The sequence below is a fragment of the Mustela nivalis genome (assembly GCF_964662115.1).
Source record: "Mustela nivalis genome assembly, chromosome: 17".
In the NCBI taxonomy this organism is placed as follows: Eukaryota; Metazoa; Chordata; class Mammalia; order Carnivora; family Mustelidae; genus Mustela; species Mustela nivalis.
In genome coordinates, this window is record NC_139036.1 from 60,318,169 (window position 1) to 60,339,610 (window position 21,442).

The following is a 21,442-nucleotide window of genomic DNA, read 5'->3' on the forward strand; positions in this document are numbered from 1 at the left end:
GCAGGGCCTCCCACAGGACTTTGGCAAAAGCTGCAGAAAGATGGGTGTTCTGTGTCTGATCAAAAGGATGGGTGGATGCATGGATAGATGGACGGACAGATGGACAGGTGTAGTTAGGGAGATAGATTCTCTTGCCCTGTGACCAGCCTCTCACGGAGTCACATGAGACAGTCTTACCAGATGTTGTGTGCTGATCTTAAAGCCATTGGCTTCCTAGTCTGAAACGTCCTGTCCTTACCAACAACCATCCAATCACTAGACTGCTGCTCTTTGTTCACTGTGGTAAGATACACGTCACATGAAATGTATCTTTTTGAGTATCTTTAGGTGCATGGATTAGTGACATCAAGCATATTCACACTGTGGTCACACTGTCTCCAGAACTTGCTTGTCTTGTGAGACTGAAGCTCTGTCCCCATGAAACACTGATTCCCCCTCCCTCCTCCCAGCCCTGGTGCCCACCATCCCACTATCTGCCTCGTTGATCTGATGACTCTAGGGACCTCACACAGGTGGAATCCCCCAGTGCTTGTCTTTTTGTGAGTGGCTGGCTTCACAGTGGCCTCCAGGTCCATCCATGTGGCAGGCGTCAGGATGTCCTTCCTGTCTAAGCCTGAGTAATGTCCGCCGTGTGTGCGGACCATGTTCCATTCATCCGTCCGTCCACCAGTAGACGTTCAGGGAGTCTCCACCTTTTGGCAACGGGGAGTAATGTGTGCAAGTATCTGAGCCCAGGCTTTCGACTCTTTCGGAGATCTACATGGAAGTGGAATTGCTGATCGTACGGAGAGTCTATGTTCGCTTTTTGGGGAACCGCAGAATGGTTTTCCCCAGTGACCGCAGCATTGCACTCCTGCCGGCCGCGCACCAGGTCTCCAGTGTCTCCACATCCTCGCCACCACTTGCTGTGTTTCCGTGGTTTGGTGTGTGATGGCCGTCCTAGTGGGTGGGAGGTGGCATCTTCTAGTGACTTTGATTTGCTTCTCCCTGGTAACTGATGACCTCGAGCACATTCCTATGTGCTTGTGGCCCATTTGTGCATCGTCTTTGGAGAGAAGTCTGTTTAAATCCTTTGGTCCCTTGTGAATTAGGATATTGCTGAACAAATCAAATTTAGCGGGGTATTAAAAACATATTTAAGGGAACCTGGGTGGCTCAGTCAGTTGGGTGTCTGCCTTTGGCTTGGATTATGGTGCCAGAGTCCGGGGATCGAGCCCTGCATCGGGCTCCCAGCTCAGGGAGGAGTCTGCTTCTCCCTCTGCCGCTCCCCCAGCTCATGCTTTCTCTTTCTCTCACTCACTCTCCGATAAGTAAATAAAATATTTTTTTAAAAACCACATTATCGGGGCACCTGGGTGGCTCAGTGGATTAAGCCACTGCCTTCAGCTCAGGTCATGATCTCAGGGTCCTGGGATCAAGCCCCGCATCGGGCTCTCTGCTCAGCAGGGAGCCTGCTTCCCCCTTTCTCTCTCTCTGCCTGCCTCTCTGCTTCCTTGTGATTTGTCTGTCAAATAAATAAATAAAATCTTTTAAAAAAAAAAACACATTATCATTTCAAAGTGAAATTAATCCTGGGAATTCAAAGAGAGCTCAAACATCATAAAATCATAAATGTTATCAGCTATGTAGCAAATTAAAAGTGAAACCTTAAATGCCCTTTTCAGAAGGTACGGAAAAAGAATTTAATACAATCTATAATTTGGAAAAAAAGTTACTTCTGGCAGACCGGGACGAGAAAGGGAGTCTCTTTATGGCAATAATGCCCAAGGGCATGTAAAATATAAAGCGATCTATTGCAAACATCATGCCTGAGCCCCAAATTCCAGAAGCACACGCAGCACACTCATTGTATTGTGTCACTGGAGATGTATGTTTTCTAGAATCCGTTGCTTCCCCTTCTAAATACGTGTCTTAGAGAAACTTCCCACTGGTGTACTCAGGCAGACACATGGAAGGATACTGGGCGCAGAACTATAATTGCAGAACAAAAGGAACATTCTAGACGCCCATTAACCAGAAAACAAGTAACTGGCGTATCCGCCAGTGTGCACCGTACGGCAGCTAACGTGAGTCATCTGGGCCTTCGCACAGCGTGACCTCACTGATGCGAAGGCTGGAAGCGTTCAAAGCGGTACCACAGTCTTTATGCACGTGTGCAAATGTAGTGGATGTGGGAATTTAGGAAGGCGGTCCTCTGTGGGAAGGCGAGGAGGGCCATGTTTTCAGAACAGACGTAAGAAGTTACAGCTATGTCTGGGATGTTTTGTTTCTTTAAAAAATAACCTAAAACAAATATTCCAAAAATGACAAGATTTCTTAAAGCTAGGTCGTGGTTACACAGACTGTCATTATATTATCATTTAAAGTTTGAAATGTCTCGGAACGCCTGGGTGGCTCTGTCAGTAAAGCGTCTGTCTTCGGCTTAGATCATAATCTCTGGGTCCCGAGATCAAGCCCTGCTTCGGGCTCCCTGCTTGGCAGGGAGCCTGCTTCTCCCTCTCCTTCTGCCTCTCCCCTTGCACTTTCCCTCTGTCTCTGTCTCAAATAATGAAGAATTTTTAAAAAGACATTAAATAAATTGAAGCTTTAATGATCTCCTAGAGGGAGAAGTGTGAACCTGAGAAAGAGAGAGGAACAGGGCAGAATCGGAAGTGGCAAATCCCATCTGCCCCCCAAATGCAGCATAATGAGAACAGGCATTCCAAGCCAAAGAAACTGCTAGAAACAGAAAGGCCTTGCCCTACAGGCTGACCCGATGGTCCCACAGCCCAGCAGCCGGGGGGTACCTGAGGTGTGCCCTGGGTTGCCCGGGGAAAGTGGTCTTGCCTGGCTAACCTTTGCCCTTACTCATGGCTCGTCATCCTCCTGGTCATTGCCCCTCTCTCCGTCAGTATCTGCAGGATGACTCCGACATCAAGACATATGGGCCTTTTGTCGCAGTGATGCGTACTCTACGCGAGTGCAAGGACCAGGCCAGCAAGACCCTCGCCAGGTGAGACACTTGGTTGGAGATCACTGTGGTGAGGAGCGCTGCGTGAGTGAGGTCTGGAGCTGCCTATGGCCAGCTTCTCTGCTTCAGAGCTGGTGCCTCTCCATGGATTCTAGGGTTGAGATCCAGCCGTGCCCCGTCTGCCTGGGGGACACCCAGGATCCAGTCTGCCTGCCCTGTGACCATGTGTTCTGCTTGAGCTGCATCAAGTCCTGTCTCACCCTAGGGCAGATGAGATGCCCCCATTGTTTAACAGACTTGCCAGAAGACTACTCTCTAGCTGTGTCCCAGGAGCACAGGTAAATCACCCTTTCTCTTCTATGTCTTCCCTTTTTTGGCAAGTATATAAATTTCAGAAACATAAACTTATTAACCTACTTATTAATATAAACTCTATTGGGGCGCCTGGGTGGCTCTGTGAGATAAAGCCTCTGCCTTTGGTTCAGGTCATGATCCCAGGGTCCTGGGATCGAGCCTCGTATCGGACTCTCTGCTCAGCAGGGAGCCCGCTTCCTCCTGTCTGTCTCTGTCTGCCTCTCTGCCTACATGTGATCTCTGTCTGTCAAATAAATAAATAAAATCTTTTAAAAATATATATGTATAAACTGTATTAACCTTAACGAACCTGACTTTGGAGCACCATCCAAGAGAGGCTGCCACCTTCATAGACCCCTAGTGTCTCAAAATTATTCCCTCCACAAGACACCCCCAAGCACAGAATTGGGAGACAACACAATTAGAGGAGATAAAGCAGAAAGTCCTCAATGAGGTAAAAGCATCACAGGATACCCAGGGAGTTTAGGACACAGCCAGTTTGGCTCCAGAGACCTGAGAGCAAAGCTAGCTCCTGTCTGGCCACATTCTTCATAGCAAGCGTGGAAGCGAGCGGAGACTCTGTGGGCTCAGCGGCCTTCGGCTCCGCTGCAGCAGTGGCTCCCTGCCTCCTAAAAGGGGAGCATAAGGCCAGCACGGTGCGCGGGATCTCTGCATACTTCAGGATGAAAGGGTATCACTGGCTTGTCCCGAGGGCCAAAGTGTTCTTGGAAAGAGACGAGTCTGCGCATAGTCAGACGGCTGTGCGCCCGCCTCCATCAGTGTAAGGGGACGGTTGCATGTTTTTACTGAACAACACAGACGGCTGTGTAAGTCCCGAAGCGCCGCGCGTGCAGGAGCGCGCTCGGCAAGCCCATTCACTGTGTGTTCCAACCATCCCCAAGGGAGGCCGTCCGGAAACATGCCTATGTCCGGCAGCTGTGCAACAGTTTCTTCCTGGACCTGGTCTCCACTGTGTGCTTCAGAGACAACTCTCCACCACAGAAGGAGGTGATCGACGCTCTGCTCAGTTTACTATTCGTACAAAAGAAGCTCCTAAGAGACACTTCCCAAAGTAAGTCACTTGCTTCATGTAGACCTGAAAATCCACTTCCTCGTCTCGCTTCTTTATGGCTGATGGGAATACGAGCCTCCCCTCTCCCTCTGGTTTCAGGACACCGCGAGCATACCAAATCTCTGTCTCCGTTCGACGATGTTGTGGACAAGACCCCGGTCATCCGCTCGGTAGTCCTGAAACTGCTGTTGAAGTACAGGTGAGCGCAGCTAGCCTGGGCTTTGCTTCTAGAAAGCCTTGCCTCCTGCTTCCCTCCTATTGGCTGCTGCTTTTCTGCCAAGCATCCTTGGCTGAACTGGTAGGTAGTACACGGTCTCAGGTAGTGTTTCCAGGAGGGACTGCCTGTTTCTTTTTCTGTACTGGTTCTGCACTTCCCCCGTGGGCACGTGAGTTCATCATCCCCACAAGTACCTTATTAGCAAGGACGAAGCAGATTTCAGAGAGGGGAGCGGGGTAGTGTGACGTGTGCGGGACTGTGGGCAGGAACCGGCAGTTCTGAGCCTCCTCACACAGCTGCCTAGTCCTGTGACCCAGGGGCTGCGAATGTCCCCTCGTCCTTGTGGTCCTGCATGCCACTGACATCTCGTTTTAGTGTTTCAGTTTCTCTGATCCTGTGAATGGATAGAGAAGTCCCTGTGGTGCCAGTGCTCAGCCGTCTTATAAAATTATGCTATTCTAGAACATTCTTAGGGAGCGGATCTGTGTTCAGAAGCTTCTTTCCGAGGACACTGTGTACACTTGGCCTGTGCTCTGACTTGACAGCATAATTTGAGGTGACGACAAAATCAAGATGCTCCAAGAAACGTTCCGAAGGGGGCGCCTGGTTGGCTCAGTTGGTTGAGATCTGCCTTCAACTTGGGTCACGATCTCCAGATCGTGGGATTCAGGCCCGCATTGGGCTCCCTGCTCAGGAAGCCTGCTTCTCCCTCTGCCTCCTGCTCCCTTTGCTTGTGCTCACTCTCTCTCTCTCTCTGTCAAATGAATACATAAAATCTTTAAAAATAAATAAATAATTAAACATTTTCAGTAGGACGTTGTTAGGAAGTGGTTGTACATATTTACGTGGTTATGTGTATATTTATATAGGGAGATGGAGATGGATAGGCAGGTAGGTAGAGAGATTCTGTCTCTCTCTCTTTCTCCTTGGTACGATGAGACCACCAGGTACCCTATTTTTCTTTCCGTAGCTTCCAAGAAGTAAAAGATTATATCCAGGCTTACTTGTTGCTGTTGGAGGAGAAGGCCCTGCTCGCTGAAGATAAAACTGAGCTGTACATCCTGTTCAGCAGCTGTCTGGAGGTGAGCACGCCGCACCTGCCCAGCACGACGCCCCCAAATACCCTGCACCATGTGGTTGACTCCATGGGAAAGAGTCTCTGGAAATTGGCAGGAGATGATTTTCATCAGGGAAAGGAACAGACGTGCTGTGGCGCACACACACGAGGGCTCCGCAGCCTGGTTTCTGCGCCTCGCGGCTGTGGGTCCTGCCACGCTTGGGCCTGGGCCAGAGAACAGAACTCGCCCCCCGACTTAACCATGCTCATCTCCAGCTGGAGAGCCTATGATGGCTTTTCATTTTTATTCTATCTTGTTACTTCTCAAAATTTTACCAGGTGTGTGAGAAAATTGGATTACAGGACATGTTTTTTTCCATGCCTTTTCTCTATGCCTTCTTCTTGCCCCGTCCCATAAAAAAGTGTATTCTCTTGCCATGATTCAATAGTTACCCTCAAACTTACAGTATTTCTATCTTGTTCTCCACCGGCTCAGTGTGGAGATTTGGGGAGGTTGGGGGTGTGCCTGCTAAAAGGAATGTCCTTTTTTCCCTGGTTCTTTGTCCCCTAGGATTCTCTGTACGAGAAGGCCAGCGGTCTGTCTGCCAGCGAGGAGCCGGCACACCTGCGGGAGGAAGGGGTCTTCCTGCAGACCTGCTTGTGGCGGCACAGCCTGGAGCCAGCCAGCGAGGCGTCCGTGGAGTACCTACAGGAGACGGCCAGGGTCCGCCTGTGTCTCGACAGAGCATCCGACATCCTCAGCGAGCTTCAGGAGGGCTCAGGCAGGTCTCCTTCGGCACCTGTCTTTACCCCAGGCTTAGAGACCCCACGATTTAGACATTCGGGGCTTTCTCAGGGTGACCCCGGTCTGTACCATGTCCCCTTTCTCTGCGACTAGTTTGCTCGCTGTGAGCTCCTGGTGATGGGGGCACGTGCCTTTGGCCTGACTCCGTGTCTCGGGTGGGCGGGCCGCGGGTCTGCTCAGCCAGCGTCGCTCACCTCTCGCTCGGGCTCCGCAGAGCTGGCCGGGGAGAAGCTGCGCTTCCTGCAGCAGGTAGAGCGCTTCTGCAGGCAAGGGAGGAACGACTGGCACCGCGTGTACCTGGTGAGGAAGCTCGCCAGCCAGCGAGGGATGGAGTGGGTGCAGCGCCTCTGCGGACAGGGCCAGCCGGCGCGGTGGGTGCTCCCCCAGGAGGCCGTGGTGCAGCAGGTGAGGACACCTGACCTCGCCCCCCGCCCCGGCACCATGGCTACACTGGCCCCTGTTTCTCCACTGTGGCACCCCGAGCTGGCCGCTGGGCATGGGGGACAGTTTGCGCTTCTGGCCTGTCACCTGCGGGCAGAAAGGCGTCTTTAAGGCTTCATTTCCATCTAGTTTGACGTGGGGAAAGCCCAAGAATGATTCGGTGGCTTTTGCTTTCGGCAAATTAAAAGCAACTCAGGTTGAAGCATCTGGGGGGCTCAGTTGGTTGGACATCTGCCCTTCAGCTCAGGTCAGGATGCTGGGGTCCTGGGACGGAGCCCTACATTCGGCTCCCTGGTCAGCAGGGAGTCTGCTTCTCCCTCTGCCTCTGCCTCTGCCCCCTGCTCCTGTGATCTTTCTCTTTCTCTGACAAATAAAATATTCTGAAAAAGAAAGAAAAAAAGGAATTCAGCTTGCAGAAATCCTTTCTCTCTTCAGCAGACAGGAGGCACGAGAATGAGGATAATAGAACTGGAGCAGTTTAGGCTTGGGGGCCCCTCTCTAGTCCTTTCCTGGGGTTACAACAATTGCACTAAAATCCTGACTTTCTTTCTCCCTCCTGGTGAGAGCTGACAGTCCACATACTTGTCTGTCACTTGTATCTGGTCTCTGCTCTCAGTGGAGACAGGACGCAGCGACAGGATCGCCCCTGCCTCCTCCCCCAGTTTCTCACCTGCTCACCCCTTCCCTGGGCAAGGGGGAGGCACCTCCCAACATAGTAGGGGACTGTCATGCCCAGGGCTGGGCCTCTGACACTTACCCAGTCCTTTACTTTCCAGATGGTTCTTTGCTCGTGCTGCCCTTGTCCCTCCCCTGTGATTAACCTGTGTGTTCCTGGGCTTTGCAGGAGGATAATGCAAGCCAGGTGGATCTGTACCTCGTGCACGGTGACGAGTATAAGGCTCTTCGGGACGCGGTGGGCAGAGCTGTGCTCGAGTGCAAGCCCTTGGCTGCTGTGGCTGGTCCGATGGTACGACAGCCCCCAAGTGACCTTCCATCCCAAACACCGCCCTTATGTCAAATGGCCCAGCGGAAGAGGCACCCCCGGGCGGCGTGCCATGTTGGCCATCCTGTGTCCACAGCCTCAGCTTGCCTGGCTGAGACAGGAGGCGGTCAGCGACGGAATTAGGGGACAGATTTGCTCCATTGTGCTGACCTGCCAGGCCACCACCGTCAGCAGCTCCCTCCCGAGTTCTCACGGGTGTTATTTCCTTTTGAGACCCAGCTGGAGCCTCCCTCCCTTCAGGGTCACCCTGAGGGCTGACCCGCTGGCAGCTGAGAGAGTCCTTCCTGTGCACATTCAGGGTTCCCCGCCGCCCGGATGGGGGTGTTGATTTTCATAAAGGGCAGGGTTTTTAGTATCTAATCTTCAGGCAGTTCTGGTCTTGCTTCCTCTTTGAGTCCCTATTTACTCTGGCACTGTGCCAGGAAGTGAGAAAGTAAATAAATAGCCTCTTTCTGCTCAGAAGTTTCAAGGAATGGTGAAGTGGTCCGAAAAATAGATGGTGATATCTGTTACTTGTGTCCTAAGTGATCTGATCAATGGGCACTGCGTTTCACCGCAGAATGTTTATGAGCCTCGGGGTCTGAGGTGCAGGGTGGCAGGCGTCCGGGTCTCTGGAAGGGCTCCCTGCCCTCCGCCTGGTCAAAGGGCTGAAGCCGCGGGACTCCGGCCCTGAGGCGGACGTGTGCTACGGCTGTGAGCCTCACTGGGGTCCCCACTTCTCGTTCAGGTCTGTGGGAGCCCCAGCCCGCGGCAGGCGGCCCACTTCCTGCTGGCGCTCTACAGAGAGGTCACCACTCTGTACCGATTACGCAATGCAAACCTCCACCCTAAGCCAGAGGTGAGTGTCTGCGTTCAGGCTGGTGCCCACAGGCTCTGCATCTGGAGGCACTTTTCTAAAGAGGAGTAAGAGCCACAAACACATTTTGCCCATAATTTTTCTTTTTATCTAGGGTAGAGGTTCTCAATTTTTTCTTTTTCAAGATTTACTTATTTTAGAGGCTGGGGGAGGGGCAGAGGGCGACTCTGAAGCCAATTCTGCGCTGAGCCGGGAGCCCAGTGTAGGACTCGATCTCATGACCCTGAGACCATGACCTGAGCCCAAATCCAGAGTCCACCATCCAGCCAGCTGAGCCCTCGGTGCCCCTCGACTAGCTTATGTGGAGGAACAACTTGCTGTGTCACCCAGAACTTTCAGAATTAGGATGAAAAACAAAGTCAAGAACGTGAGAAACTGTCAGAGCTAGTCCTGGAGTGTGTGCGGCTGCGCTGGCAGGGGAAGTGCTCTGGTCTGGGCAGTCGTCCCCGGCCCCCAGCCACCTTCCCTCCACATCTGATAAGTAGTTACGTGTATGCCTGAATTGAAAGCAACTGTTTGTCTTCATATCACATTCTTCTTTGATACATTTTTCAATGCTGAAACGTTTTTCCCATCAGCATTGTGAGGCTCTACACAAGTTCATCGAGGAAAGCAAGGTCCTGTCTTCTCCAAACATGAGACATTTTGCGACATCCCTCGTCACCAACACGCTGCCCCTGCTGAGGGCGGGTGATGGGGACAGCAGCCTCGAGGGCCCAGTGGCAGAACTGGTTATTCACACTGCAGTCGTCCTCCTGTGTGGACACGGCCACCTCTTAGAGCCCCTGCAGAATCTGGCCTTTTCCCCAGCGGACATGGTGGTAAGACCAGGGGGTGGTTTCTCTGTGGCCTGTCCCTGGTGGCCTGTGTGTCTCATGGCTCCTCTCTCTGCCTCTGTCCCTCCTGACGCCTGAGTCCGTGGTGACAGGGAGAGCCCTCGTTCTGCTTTCCCTTTGGAGAACTTGCTGGTGGAGAAGAGGGAGAGTCCAAAGTCCACCTTGTCGCCTCGGGGCGCTGGCAGCCTGCCCAGTCTCTCACCTTCCTGAAGCTTTCTCTGCTTTCTTGCCTTTTCAGAGTGCTTATCTTCCAACGATGCCTGAAGACTTGCTGACTCAAGCTCGGACCTGGAAGGGTCTGGAAGGATTCTGCTGGTATGGTACGGTGTCAGGTTCTGATACAGGATCACTGTCCTCGGTGCTTTGAGCTGGGGTCTCTGGTTTGTGCCTCAAGGTCCCAGACTCCTGCCCTGACCCACTGTCAGGGCTTTGGCAGCACAGGACACCCTGCTGAGTGCAGAGGGCATGCGTCAGGGCCTTCCCAAGTCCATTCCCGGGGGAGGGTCTGCCTGTGAGTCCAGCCAGCAGCTCAGGCAGGGGTCGGCTCGGCTGTTTGTGACCCAAAGATAATTGTTTTTGAAATAATAGAATTAGGAATCCAAGTAATGTAACCCACCCCACCTAACGTGGGGCTGGAACCCACAATTCCAAGATCAAGAGTCACATACTCCTCCCACTGAGCTAGTCCGGTGCCTCTGAGCTAATAACCCTTTTAAACAAATTGTAAAAGTCATGATAAAACATGCTCTTGGGACGCCTGGCTGGCTCAGTTGGTGAAGCGTCCCACTCTTGGTTTCAGCTCAGGTTGTGATCTCAGGATCCCGGGGTCCAGTCCCGCGTGGGCCCCCACTCAGCTGGAGTCTGCTTGAGATGCGCCCTCGGCCTCCGCCCCTCCCCCCACTTGCACTTGCACAGGCACGTGCTCTTTCTCTCGATATGATAAATAAGGAAATAAAAGTCTTTTTTAAAAACCCACGCTCTTTAAAAACAACAAGTTAAAGAGAGTATGCAATAGGCCAGTGCTGCCTCCCAGACGGCCCCTGCAGGAGGCTGTGACGCAGTGTTTCCCTGCTCTGTCAGGTGAAGCTACACCTTGTTTTCTCTAATGTGCTCGGCCCCTGCTCCATGTCTCGGTTTGGTTAGGCTGGAGAGGAGGGTGTGGGCTTTCCTCCTCTGCCTTGGGTCATCAGGTAAAACCTCAGCAGCCCACGCGTCTCCTGTTGTTCTTTTAACAGTGTGTCCCAATGGTCACCCGTGCATTGTGGGAGAGGTAAGTCTCAGTATTTAGGGTGGTATTTGCCCGGCTCAAACGTTTATTCCTCTAGATCTGAGCAGAGGGACATGGGGAAGGGGCTAGTGAGGGTCATGACCTTCTAGAGAACATAAACTCTTCTCAGGGTTGTTTACGGTGCTCCATCCACGCATCTAAATGGTGTGGAAACCTGCAGACCTCCACTGTATTGTGGGGCTGAGCACTGTGGGCTGTGGTAGGCATGCCTGCTCTCCATTCCCAGAGGCCAGTAGCTCCACAGGTCATAAGGGGCACAACAAGGGGGACAACCAAAAATGTGTCCAGACATGGCCCAAGTCCCTCTAGGAGACAAAATGGCTGCTGGCCATCCTTTCCATCCACACGGGGTCAGGGACACAGGCGAGGGGTTGACTGGGCCAGAGGCGGGGTTACAGGTGTGCTCTAGACGCCGCAGGACAGGAAAAGAGACCCTGGATGATCAGTCCCGTGGAGAGATCTGTGTGCATCCCACAGCAGCCGGCAGGGCCCTTGGCACTGTCTCCTCAGCTAGCCCAGCAGCAGGCTGTGGAATTGAACAAAGTCAATGAGAGACATAGCGGAGGAAGCACGACTACATACACTGCCCATTTCTCAGATTCGCCCACTTCCTCCTCCACAGCGTGGGGAGAGTGAAGCACTTTCTTCCCAAGATGCACTCCACTCCGACGGTCTCGGGCGTCGGGCTTGAGGCTGGTTTGGCCTGTTACGGGCTGTGATTCACAGTATACAGCAGCCCACAACCACATTTGGAAAAATGAGGTTTTGGAAGGAGCAAATCATATGGTTACCTTTTTATCTTTTTTAAATTAAAAAAGTCCAAACTGAGTTCAGGAATTACGTTTGGAGGCTGCGGTAGTCTCCGGGCGCTCGGTGATGGAAGCTGCGGTGTGGCGGTCAGGGGGCGGGAGGAGCAGCAAGCCTGAGAAGGGAAGGCTCCTTACGTGTTTGTCTGCGAAGTGTCTGGGAGGAAAACTCAGGTGGTCTCTCCTGCTTAAAACGTCCGCGTTTACTCCTGTGCGCCGTATTTGCGTGGAGCATCTGCCCGTGTCGTGGGGCTCCTGCAGCCGCTGCACGTGCTCGCGGTAGAGTGAGCAGCCCGTGTGCTACACGCGGACGGGCCTGCAGGGTGGCATCTGGGCACGAAGCACGCTTCCTCCGAAACTGAGCAGGACACCCTTGTCTTTGTCCCAGTGCGGCAGTCCCATGGAACGGAGCCACTGCGTTGACTGCGGGGCCCTAATTGGAGGGATTAATCACAAACCCGAGCCTGGATTTGAAGTTGCCAAGTATGTAAGAGCGTCTTTCTTTTCTAAGTGACCAACGCACGGGTGTTCCGGTGGACTCGATCCCAGTGGACGCAGTGCTCCTAAGTGCAGTGTTCGTTACTGCCGTGCACTCGGGCCTATGTCCCGTCGGATCTCAGCGCCGAGGTCCCTGTAGTCCTGTCCCAGTAAGGGATCTGATCTGCCATTGGCCGATTGGGCTCTTAAATGTAAAGCAGACCACACGTGCAAATGTCTTATCCGGATGTCCTCCGTTTGGGCTTGGGCCACGCCCCTGTAGAAACGTGCTCCATTCACAAGTGACCTGATTCAGAGGGACTGAAGTCCACGAAGGCACAAATTGTGCTTTTGTCTATCTGAGCTCACACTGTCTCACTTGTAAACTCTCTTAGCTTCCTGCACTGTTTGTGGGATGGTAAGGAGACGTGGGCTTTCTTACCAGACACTCCAGCATCCACACGCATAACTGTTGTCCGTTTCCCAGCATTTCCTCGAGATGAGCGCGGCTCCCCGTGCTCTCCAGATGGCCGGTGGGGCCTGCCTCTGGCCATTATACATTGTGGCTCTTCTAGGACTGTTACAGTTTAAAATACTCGAGCCTGTTATCTTCACAAACCTTCAGAAAGTTCTAGAACCTCCAGTATTTTTGCAACAGAATGTATCTATCATACTGCGCCTCCCACCTGGATGTGATATGAAATTCTTTGCCAGGCGTTCACTTGTAGTTTTCAGTTTGGGAAAATGAGATCGATGCACACATGTCCTGATGTTGATGTCACCCATCCTGAACTCTGGCCATCCTTAGCCTGCCTGCTCCCCTCCCCATGATGATTTCAGTGGGAAAAGCAGGTGCAGACCTTGGCCTGACACATGGCCCAGGGATTGCACAAATAGTCCGTCGGTTCAGCCGTTTCACACTGAGAATGTTGTGGGCTGTATTCAGCCAGAAGGGGGAGGTTGGATGGAAGACGCTGTGGCGAGATGTCTGGGATTCTGAGGACAAGTCCTGGAACACCGTTTGCTTCAAAATGGCGAGCCTCGTCTCCAGGTCCCAGGAATCTGGGGTGTGCCCCTAGGGCTGAGGAAAGATGACGGTCTTCCGTCTCCCCCCATCTTCTCTCGTCCAGTAACAGCATAGACAGAACACAGACGGGCCACGTGCTGGGAGCCCCGGTGTCCAGAGGCGAGGCCGTGGTGTCGGACCGAGAGCTGTCCCCAGGGGTCTTCCTGCTCGTCCGGCTGCTCACTCACCTGGCCCTGCTCCTGGGAGCCGCTCAGAGCCCTCAGGTAAGGTCCGGCCTGTTCCTGCCTGGCCGTGTGTTTGCTCGTTCATTTTGAACGACCCACTGTAGATTTTTCAGTGAGTCCTTTTGTCGGCATATGATGGTGTGAGGGAACTACCCATCACGTTACATAAAGTCCATTTTATTTATTGATTTGGACAGAGGGCACAGAGGGGAGGGGCAGAGGGAGAGGGAGAAGCCCAGGCAGACTCCACACCGAGCAGAGAGCCGACCTGGGGCTCCATCTCACCGCCCTGAGATCATGACCTGAGCCAAAACCAAGAGACAGACACTCAACCGAGTGAGCCATCTAGACACCCCTGAAGTCCATCTTAAATGAGCGCCCACGACTGTGCGCACCCAGGCACGGAGAGGCTCCCGAAACCGCCGCGTCACCTGCCTCTTCGGTGTCTCTCTGGGCGAAACACACTGTCTCCTCTGAGTGGATTACCTGTGGTAGCCAACGTTAAGGCTTCGAGATTCTTTTATTTGGGACTTTGTACAGAGTGCAGCTTTAATGAGTCAGGGGTGAGGCTGTTCCCACGTAAGCTTATGAACATGCATCTTTTTTTTTTTTTTTTTTTTTTCATTTCTTTTCAGTGTTCCAGAATTCATTGTTTACGCACCGCACCCAGTGCTCCGTGCGATCCGTGCCTCCTTAATCCCCACCACCAGGCTGGCCCAGCCTCCCACCCCCAGCCCTCAAAACCCTCAGGTTGTTATTCAGAGTCCACAGTCTCTCATGGTCGACGCCCCCTCCGATTTCCCTCAACTCCCTTCTCTCGGCTCCCCATGTCCTCTGTGTCATTTCTTAGGCATCTTGATGAAGGAAGACACTGTGGAGAGATGGGTTTCGAGGAGCTAAGAACAGGGCTGCGAGACTGTTCGCACTGACGATGTCGCAGGCCGTCAGTCTACTCCCAGACTGCGGTCACTCCTGCTGCTCTGCCTCCTCCTGCCTTCTCTGAGCGGCGCCTCCGCCACCACAAGAGCTGCCTCTGAGCTGCAGCCTCTGCCTCGGGGCTGGTGTCCCTGCCTGGGGCCCGCACAGGTGCGCCGGCCCCACGCGAGCTCATGTGTCTCACCCTCCCAGGCTCTCCTGAACATCATCAAGCCCCCGGTGCAGGACCCTAGAAGCTTCCTGCAGCAGCACATCCGCAACGACCTGCAGCAGCTGGCGCGGACGCTGGGGAAGACCGCTGACGAGACCATCACCGTGGTGCACCTCGTGCTCTGCAGCCTTCTCCCAGGCCAGCACCACCACTTTGAATGGAGTGAGCACAAGGGCCGGGGTTGGGGGGTGGGAGCGGAGGGCGCCGATGCGGAGTCAGATAAAGGGAAGCCGGGAGAGGCCGGTGGAAGAGAGCACAGGAGGACGGCTCGGCTCGGCTCGGCTTCCCCTACCGGGTCAAGACCCATGACACCTGTGCGGTCGTGTGCACAGCGGTGTTACCTGTGCGTGCTTGGGGGAGGCTTTGCACTTGCACAAGCCGGCCTGGTGTGCAGTGCCCCTGCTGCACGAGGGACGTGTATGGTCCGGGACGGGCGATGTGTGCGTCCTTACCGTCGAGAGACCAGCGTCTGGTGATCTGTTGGGACTTGTCCTCCTTGGACCCCTGGCTTGTCTGCGGGTCCTTCTGCTTTTCCTAAGGACATGGCTGTCCAGGGCTACCTGGCCGTGTTGACATGTCTACAGTTCATTGTGTGGAAAAGTAGGTTACAGACCATTGTGGTCACTGAGCTAATGTTACCATTTTTAAAACAAATCCGTAGAAAGGAAAGGTTCGTAACGTAACGTAACTAAGTCAAATAGTTCTCTGGCACTGAGATTTGACTTTATTTTATTTTTATTTGTATCTTCACAAAGACCATGGGGTTGGCGGGAGCAGCAAGGACCATTTTTAAGTGTTCAGGTTAATTTAGGAAGATGAGCCCTGCCCATCCCTGAAAGGGAGTGCGACTTGGTCACCTTTAGGTCCTGTTCGTGGGGCTGTGTGCTTTCTGTTCCGTGGGTAACCCATCAGTGTTTCCTGGCAGGTCCTTTTGATTTCGATGCAAGGCTGTCAACCAGAGAGCAGAGAATGAGCTGGGAGAAAGCCATGCAGACCCTCATTCTCCCTGAGCTGGAGGTACGTGGCCAGCGGCCCACCTGGGAGCCTAAGGGCCGGTATCCTGGGTGTCCCTCAGGCCCTCCGGCCAGCTTGCCTCACAGAGGTGCTGTCAGGGGCTCTGGCTGAGCCCCAGCCCAAGGGTTGACTGCCCAGCCACTCCACTGTCCTGCTGTCTCCTCACCCTTGCCCCTAAGGCCGGACGGGCAGGTTGGGACATTATTGTGAGTGCAGGGGCTTTCGCTCCCCCGCCTTTCACAGCAGGACATGAGAGCAGCAGGTAGACAGACAGACCCTCCTGCAGACACCCAGCAGAAATGCGTACTTTGTCCCTCCTCTGTCAGATGACAACAGCACTGAGAGTAAATCAGCCCAATGGGGAATAAAAGTCAGTGAAAGACTGGGTGTAGAACACAGGCCTGGGAGTCTCCTCTGTGCGGAGACGAAGCCTGCAAACAGTGACCTGTGAGCGGTCTCGAGAGACAAGGAATGTGAGTGCCTGGTCGCGTGCTGGACCCAGTAGGGCAGACTCCCTAAGTGGCCCACTGCTGAAGCCACCGGGTGTCCCCCTCTGCTGAAGCCACCGGGTGTCCCCCTCTGCGCGAGTTGTCTCACCTCCAGGCCCTGTGCCGTCCTCTCCCCCAGCACCTGGAGAAAGCCCTGCTGACGGTGACGGCCCTCATCAGCAAAGATGAGCGGATCAGCTCCAACCCTGTGGCCAGAATCGTGTACAGTGACCCGGCGGCCTTCCTGCCACAGCTGCCCCCGAAGAGCGCGGTCCACTGCTCTAAGATGTGGACCTGCAGGAGGAGGGTCACGGTACAGTACCTCCAGCACGTGGTGGAACAGAAGAACGGTCGGGAGACCGTGCCCATCCTCTGGAAGTTCCTGCAGAAGGTGAGGCTGCCCCACCGTGAGCGCACATCCATGTCCCCCGTGTGTGCGACGGCCGCCTTTGGTCGGGCATTGGGCATCTGACTGGCGACGTCAGGGCTTTGCTTTCCTGATGGAACGCCGGGAGCATAAGAGTCGGCGTCAGGGCGTGGGGTCTTTGTACACCTGAGACCATGAGGCGGTTTGAACCATAAAGTCACAAAGGAAGAGAAAACCACATGCAGGTCAGGGTTAGCAGGAGTCTGTGAGCCCGGGAGGGCCAGGACCGCATCTCCCCAATCACTCAGCAAGGAGGAGCAGGACTCACACCTTCCGGGTGGTGTCTGTTTACCTTCACCCTTGACCCCCAGTGCTGGGAGTTGAGTGAAAAGGCTTTCGCCAGCCCAGAATCTCCCGTTCCCGGCCTTGGGAGAGGGAGTGTGGGAAGTCAGTCCTATCGATTAAGCCATAAACACACCCGCGCCGGCCTTATTCCACGCGAAGGCTCCTCTTGCACAGTTGTCTGTCGAGCCCGTCCCCCTGGACGAGTGTCCGCAGTCCGGCAAGAAGCGTAGGGACTCAGAAATGTCTGACGGTTGGTGAAAGGGCAGCAGTTCTGTGGGAAGGCTTTCCTGGGTCTCCCGGGAGGCACCCCGTCCCATTCGACTGGAAATTTGGGTCCCGTCCTCAGAGGACTCACAGGAGGGATCCCCGGCCTGGCTGCCTGTGTGCCCGGCCTTTCCGCTCCTCACAAGGGCTCACAAGACAGATTTGGTTCATGAGTGTTTGGCAAATACACATGATGCGTCAGCTCCAGGAGGCCAGGGACTGTCCCTGGTGTGCAGGACGTTTGGCATCCAGACGGCAGGCTCTGGTGAATGACGAACAGCCACTTCCCGTGTCTGAGGAGCCTGATTGTGGCATCACGTGACACGGCACGTTGACCGGACCCAGTGCAGATGCAGCCAGCCCCAGAGTCCATTTCCCCGGGAATGTGTTCAGGAGAACTGACGCGTGGCCGGGCTTCCTTCTCCAGGAGGCAGAGCTGAGACTCGTGAGATACTTGCCGGAGATTTTGGCGCTGCAGAGGGATCTCGTGAAGTGGTTCCAGAACGTTTCTGAAACTGAATACCAATCTATCAGATCTTTCGTTGGCAGCTACCACGAAGGTACGGGTCGGCACCACCCATGTTTGGTGGCTCCAAGGGGTCGCTGCAGCGGAGCTGGGAGAGGCGCAGTCAGGCTCTGCGCCTCTGGTGGGGTGGTGGTGGGGCGGTGTTGGCGTGGGGCTCTGAAGAAGCGCTTTGTCTGACAGACGGGGTGAAGCAGCTGCTGCACAGGAGGGTCGGCGTCTTTCTGTCGACGTGGAATAAGCTGCGGAGGTCACTTCAGACCAATGGTAGGTGCCACACTCCCCGCGCCTGCCCGACTTAGCCCGGCACTCGCAGGGCGCCGCGCAGGCTTCCTCTGACCCTCTGAGTGGAGGTGTCCGGGACGTGTGAAATGACGTACCGGGGAGGCTGAGTCCCCACTCATCCTGGCGTGTCGATGTCGACTCAGGGAAGAGTTAAGAATGCCAGAGCCAGTTAGTGCAGGGGAGAGGCGGGAGGTGGAACGTCATTGTGTCCCCGGCTCCGGCCTTGACACGGTGGGAGCAGCGGCAGCAACCGAGGAGGTCTGTCTGCTGAGAACCCCTGTCCTCTCAAGGTGAAATCAAGCTGCCGGAGGACTACTGCGCTGCCGACTTAGACACGGACACCAGTTTCGAGGTCCTGCTGCCTCGTCGCCGCGGCCGGGGCCTCTGTTCCACTGCGCTAGTCAGCTACTTGATCAGCCTGCACAACGAGATGGTCTACGCCGTGGAGAAGTTCTCTGGCGGGAGCAGCAGGTGGGTGCGCGGCTGCAGGGGGCACCGCTCTGCCTGCGTGAAGCGGTTTTGGAGCCGGCTCACCTAGGGCCGCCGGGTCCACGAGGACGGACGTGAGCGCCGAGGTGGCAGCTTCCATGCCTCGTCAGGCCCTCGGGTCCACAGGCCCCAGCAGCGCGCTCGTCTGCTCGGACCGCACACGTCCGCTAGGAGCCGGCTCCGTGTCGCCCAGAGCCCCGGGCCAAGTGTGCGTGAGGGGACGCTGAGTGCCGTGCTCCGCTGTCCTGCAGCTACTCCATCGACACCTCCGAGGTCACAGACCTGCACGTTATCAGTTACGAGTTTGAGCAGGACCTGATGCCGCTGATTCTGTCCAACTGCCAGTACCTGATGGAGAAAGGCCAGGAGACCCTGCAGGAGTTCGACCTGGAGAAGATCCAGCGCCAGGTCACCAGCCGCTTCCTGCAGGGCAAACCCAGGCTCACTCTCAAGGTATGGCTGACCCCGGGTGTTTATTGAGCCGACACTCTTCTGTGAAATTAGGCCCAAGTGTGGCTTTTATCTGGCAGTTTCAGAGTGAGCTGGGAGCAGGGATGACCGTCCAGCCACCCACCCTCGCAGAGGCTGGGACTCGACTCCTGGCCATATCTCGCGCCCATCAACCTCTTGAGCTACCTCTAAGCTTCTTCCTCCAGGTCCCTGCAGGTCCCAGTGGACCTGCTGTCACATTTTTCCGCCGTAGTAATGGCACTGCCTCCTGCCCCGATGGTCCTTGGCGGCTGCCCTGTTCTCTCTACATACAGTCTGTCACCCGGCACCTTGGGGGACCCATGTAGCTGCCACAGCCCCAAATTCCATGCCCAGCATGTGTCCCAGGTGTGACTGCTGCAGCAGCCGCCACCGCTCCCCGCCTCCCGTGTCTTCAGGCCACGTTTTGAAGCCAGATTCGACTCCCGTCACTCCCTGGTGACAGCCCGACCACAACAGGCATCAGGTGCACGTGGGGTAAAGTCCATGCTTGTCCCAGCCTGACTCGAGCTGCTTCTCGCAGACAGCGTGGACTCCTGTGACCTCGCACACCAGGCCGCCCTCCCTTCCTAAACACACTGTGTCCCTTCACGTCTGTTCCTTCACCTGGGCTGCTCCTGTTCCTTCCAGGTCTGGTCAGAGACCTTGTACTCGGCGCGGGGGGGTGCTCCCTCACTGCCTGCTGTCACGCTCTGAACTGTCGCCGCCCAGGGCCGCCTGATTTGGCTCTGCCATCCCTGCTGTCTAGCAGAGGGACTGCCTTGTATGAGGCTGTGCCTGTCGTGTTCAGGGAGGGCCCCATGTTCCTGTGTCCCCAGCGGCTCGCAAGCTTACAGCATCCTACGTGACGCGTCCACGTGGCCATCGAGGCAGGGCCGGGTCCCTCGTTGTGTTATTGGTTCCATAGACTGTGGATCAGACTCAGACATCACAGTGTGCTCTGCCCGGCGGTGCGCAGACGGCGCGGGCCTGCAGCGGGGTTCCCACTCAGGAAACCTCCACGGGTGTCCATTTCCAGAGTCTGTGTTCTTTCTCAATTCAGGGAATACCCACTCTGGTGTACAGACGGGACTGGAACTACGAGTGTCTGTTCACGGACATCAGGAAGAAGATGCCACAGGTGATTGTGACACCCCGATCGTGTGCTTGGTGCTGTCGCCTGGTCACACGCTTCCTTCCTGCGGGGGCTCCGCAGCCTCGCTCCGGGAACCATGGGGGGTCTCCCCGAGTTCCCTGGGCCCGCTGCTCTTTCCAGAGGGCAACTAGGACACAAATGAGAAGCATTCTTGTTGAAACCCTGCTTTCGTTTCTTGGTAACGATGTCATGACCAGAGAACTGATTTGTTCTGCTCTCTGGGTTTCTGTGGTGGGGTGTGTACCTGGCGTGTGTGTGTCCGTGTGAGTGTCCTCACGGAGCTGCTGTGAGGACTTGGTGACTTCACGTCTGTTTCTGTGAAGGGTCTGGAATACCGCTGCTACAAACGAGTCACTAAGTGTTCATTATTATTAAGGGGTCATTATCGTAAAGGGGTCATTCCCCCTGTGGCCTGGCAGTGAACAAGGTTTTAAGTGCTCTTGTCAGGTAGCCGTGCCCAGAAAGCCCCAGCCATGGAACCCTGTCCTGCCTTTGATTTCTTAGGAAGCCCTCCCGCACTCAGCCGTCAGCGCCATCTGCGGGCAGCTGCTGTCCTACAGCGAGGTCTGTGAAGCTCTGTCCGTCATCGAAGTCGCTCTGGGGTTTCTGAGTACGGCCGGCGGCGATCCGAACCTGTCCTTGAATGATTACGTCCGAGACATGCTGCGCATGGGCGACCAGACAGCCCTGGCTCTGCAGGTGGGTCTCGGCTGGGCTCCCTCACAGCTGAAGCCACACTGCCCTCCCCACTTCCTGCCAGGATTAGCGCCTCTCAGGGCCTCCCCAGAAGGTGCTCTGGCTAGAGCCAGAGATGCGTCCGCAGCGGGAGACTCTGAACCCGGCCGGCCACAGACGCGCCAGCGGCACGCCAGCCAGGGCTGCTTCCGCAGTGCGAGCGCAGGCTCTGAGCCTGCACCGGCGGCGCGGAGGACGAGGACACCGGGGCCGGGGCGGGGGGGTGGTGGACGGAACGACAGGACACTCCGAAAGTCAGACGCATGGCTGGTCCACATGTGCGGGAGGCGTCTGTGTCCGTGGAGAGGGGGATCTGTTGCGCGGGAGCAGAAGCGCCACCGCAGCCGCCCGCTGGTTCCCACTCAGCCCCGCACCCTGCTCAGGAGCCCGTTGCGCTTTCAGGCCTTCCAGCGGTGCCAGCTGAAGCACGCCATCGCCCTCTGGCAGCTCCTGTCGGCCCACAGGTCGGAACAGCTGCTCCGGCTGCGGAAGGTGAGTGCAGCCCCGCTGGACGGGGGCCGCCCCGCTGCCTCCCAGCCTCCCGCTGCCTCTATTCTGGTTTATTCCAGGAGCCCTTCCGGGATATCAGTGCCGAGTACAAAGTGGATCTTGACCTAGAAGGTGCTAAGTGCCTCAGCATTTTCCTGAATCAGACGGACCTCGACTCCTTCCTCCTGGAGCTTCATGAAATGATGATCTTGAAACTGAAGACCCCCCAGGCCGAGGAATTCAGGCCCAAGTGGAGGTA

The 21,442-nt window shown here is 55.3% G+C and overlaps 1 protein-coding gene and 1 long non-coding RNA gene across 5 annotated transcripts in view; both read left to right on the forward strand.

Annotated features, from left to right (window-relative positions):
* Window positions 1–21,442, forward strand: part of LOC309850933 — a 1,194,231-nt gene that overhangs the window by 249,690 nt on the left and 923,099 nt on the right. The window lies entirely within an intron of this gene.
* RNF213 (ring finger protein 213) overlaps window positions 1–21,442 on the forward strand; it is a 105,175-nt gene that overhangs the window by 79,447 nt on the left and 4,286 nt on the right. For 3 of the 4 annotated variants that reach the window (XM_082705389.1, XM_082705390.1, XM_082705391.1), the window contains 25 exons: window positions 2,892–2,992; window positions 3,106–3,288; window positions 4,207–4,376; window positions 4,476–4,575; window positions 5,564–5,675; window positions 6,222–6,432; window positions 6,670–6,860; window positions 7,741–7,863; window positions 8,627–8,737; window positions 9,334–9,576; window positions 9,830–9,911; window positions 10,827–10,861; window positions 12,074–12,168; window positions 13,293–13,452; window positions 14,542–14,722; window positions 15,486–15,577; window positions 16,202–16,453; window positions 17,466–17,598; window positions 17,745–17,828; window positions 18,137–18,317; window positions 18,587–18,788; window positions 19,867–19,944; window positions 20,464–20,658; window positions 21,097–21,186; window positions 21,264–21,439. In XM_082705389.1, coding sequence (XP_082561515.1) covers window positions 2,892–2,992; window positions 3,106–3,288; window positions 4,207–4,376; window positions 4,476–4,575; window positions 5,564–5,675; window positions 6,222–6,432; window positions 6,670–6,860; window positions 7,741–7,863; window positions 8,627–8,737; window positions 9,334–9,576; window positions 9,830–9,911; window positions 10,827–10,861; window positions 12,074–12,168; window positions 13,293–13,452; window positions 14,542–14,722; window positions 15,486–15,577; window positions 16,202–16,453; window positions 17,466–17,598; window positions 17,745–17,828; window positions 18,137–18,317; window positions 18,587–18,788; window positions 19,867–19,944; window positions 20,464–20,658; window positions 21,097–21,186; window positions 21,264–21,439 — 3,581 coding nt within the window. The remainder of the gene's footprint in view (window positions 1–2,891; window positions 2,993–3,105; window positions 3,289–4,206; window positions 4,377–4,475; window positions 4,576–5,563; window positions 5,676–6,221; window positions 6,433–6,669; window positions 6,861–7,740; window positions 7,864–8,626; window positions 8,738–9,333; window positions 9,577–9,829; window positions 9,912–10,826; window positions 10,862–12,073; window positions 12,169–13,292; window positions 13,453–14,541; window positions 14,723–15,485; window positions 15,578–16,201; window positions 16,454–17,465; window positions 17,599–17,744; window positions 17,829–18,136; window positions 18,318–18,586; window positions 18,789–19,866; window positions 19,945–20,463; window positions 20,659–21,096; window positions 21,187–21,263; window positions 21,440–21,442) is intronic. The other variant, XR_014304485.1, reaches the window with a different exon arrangement.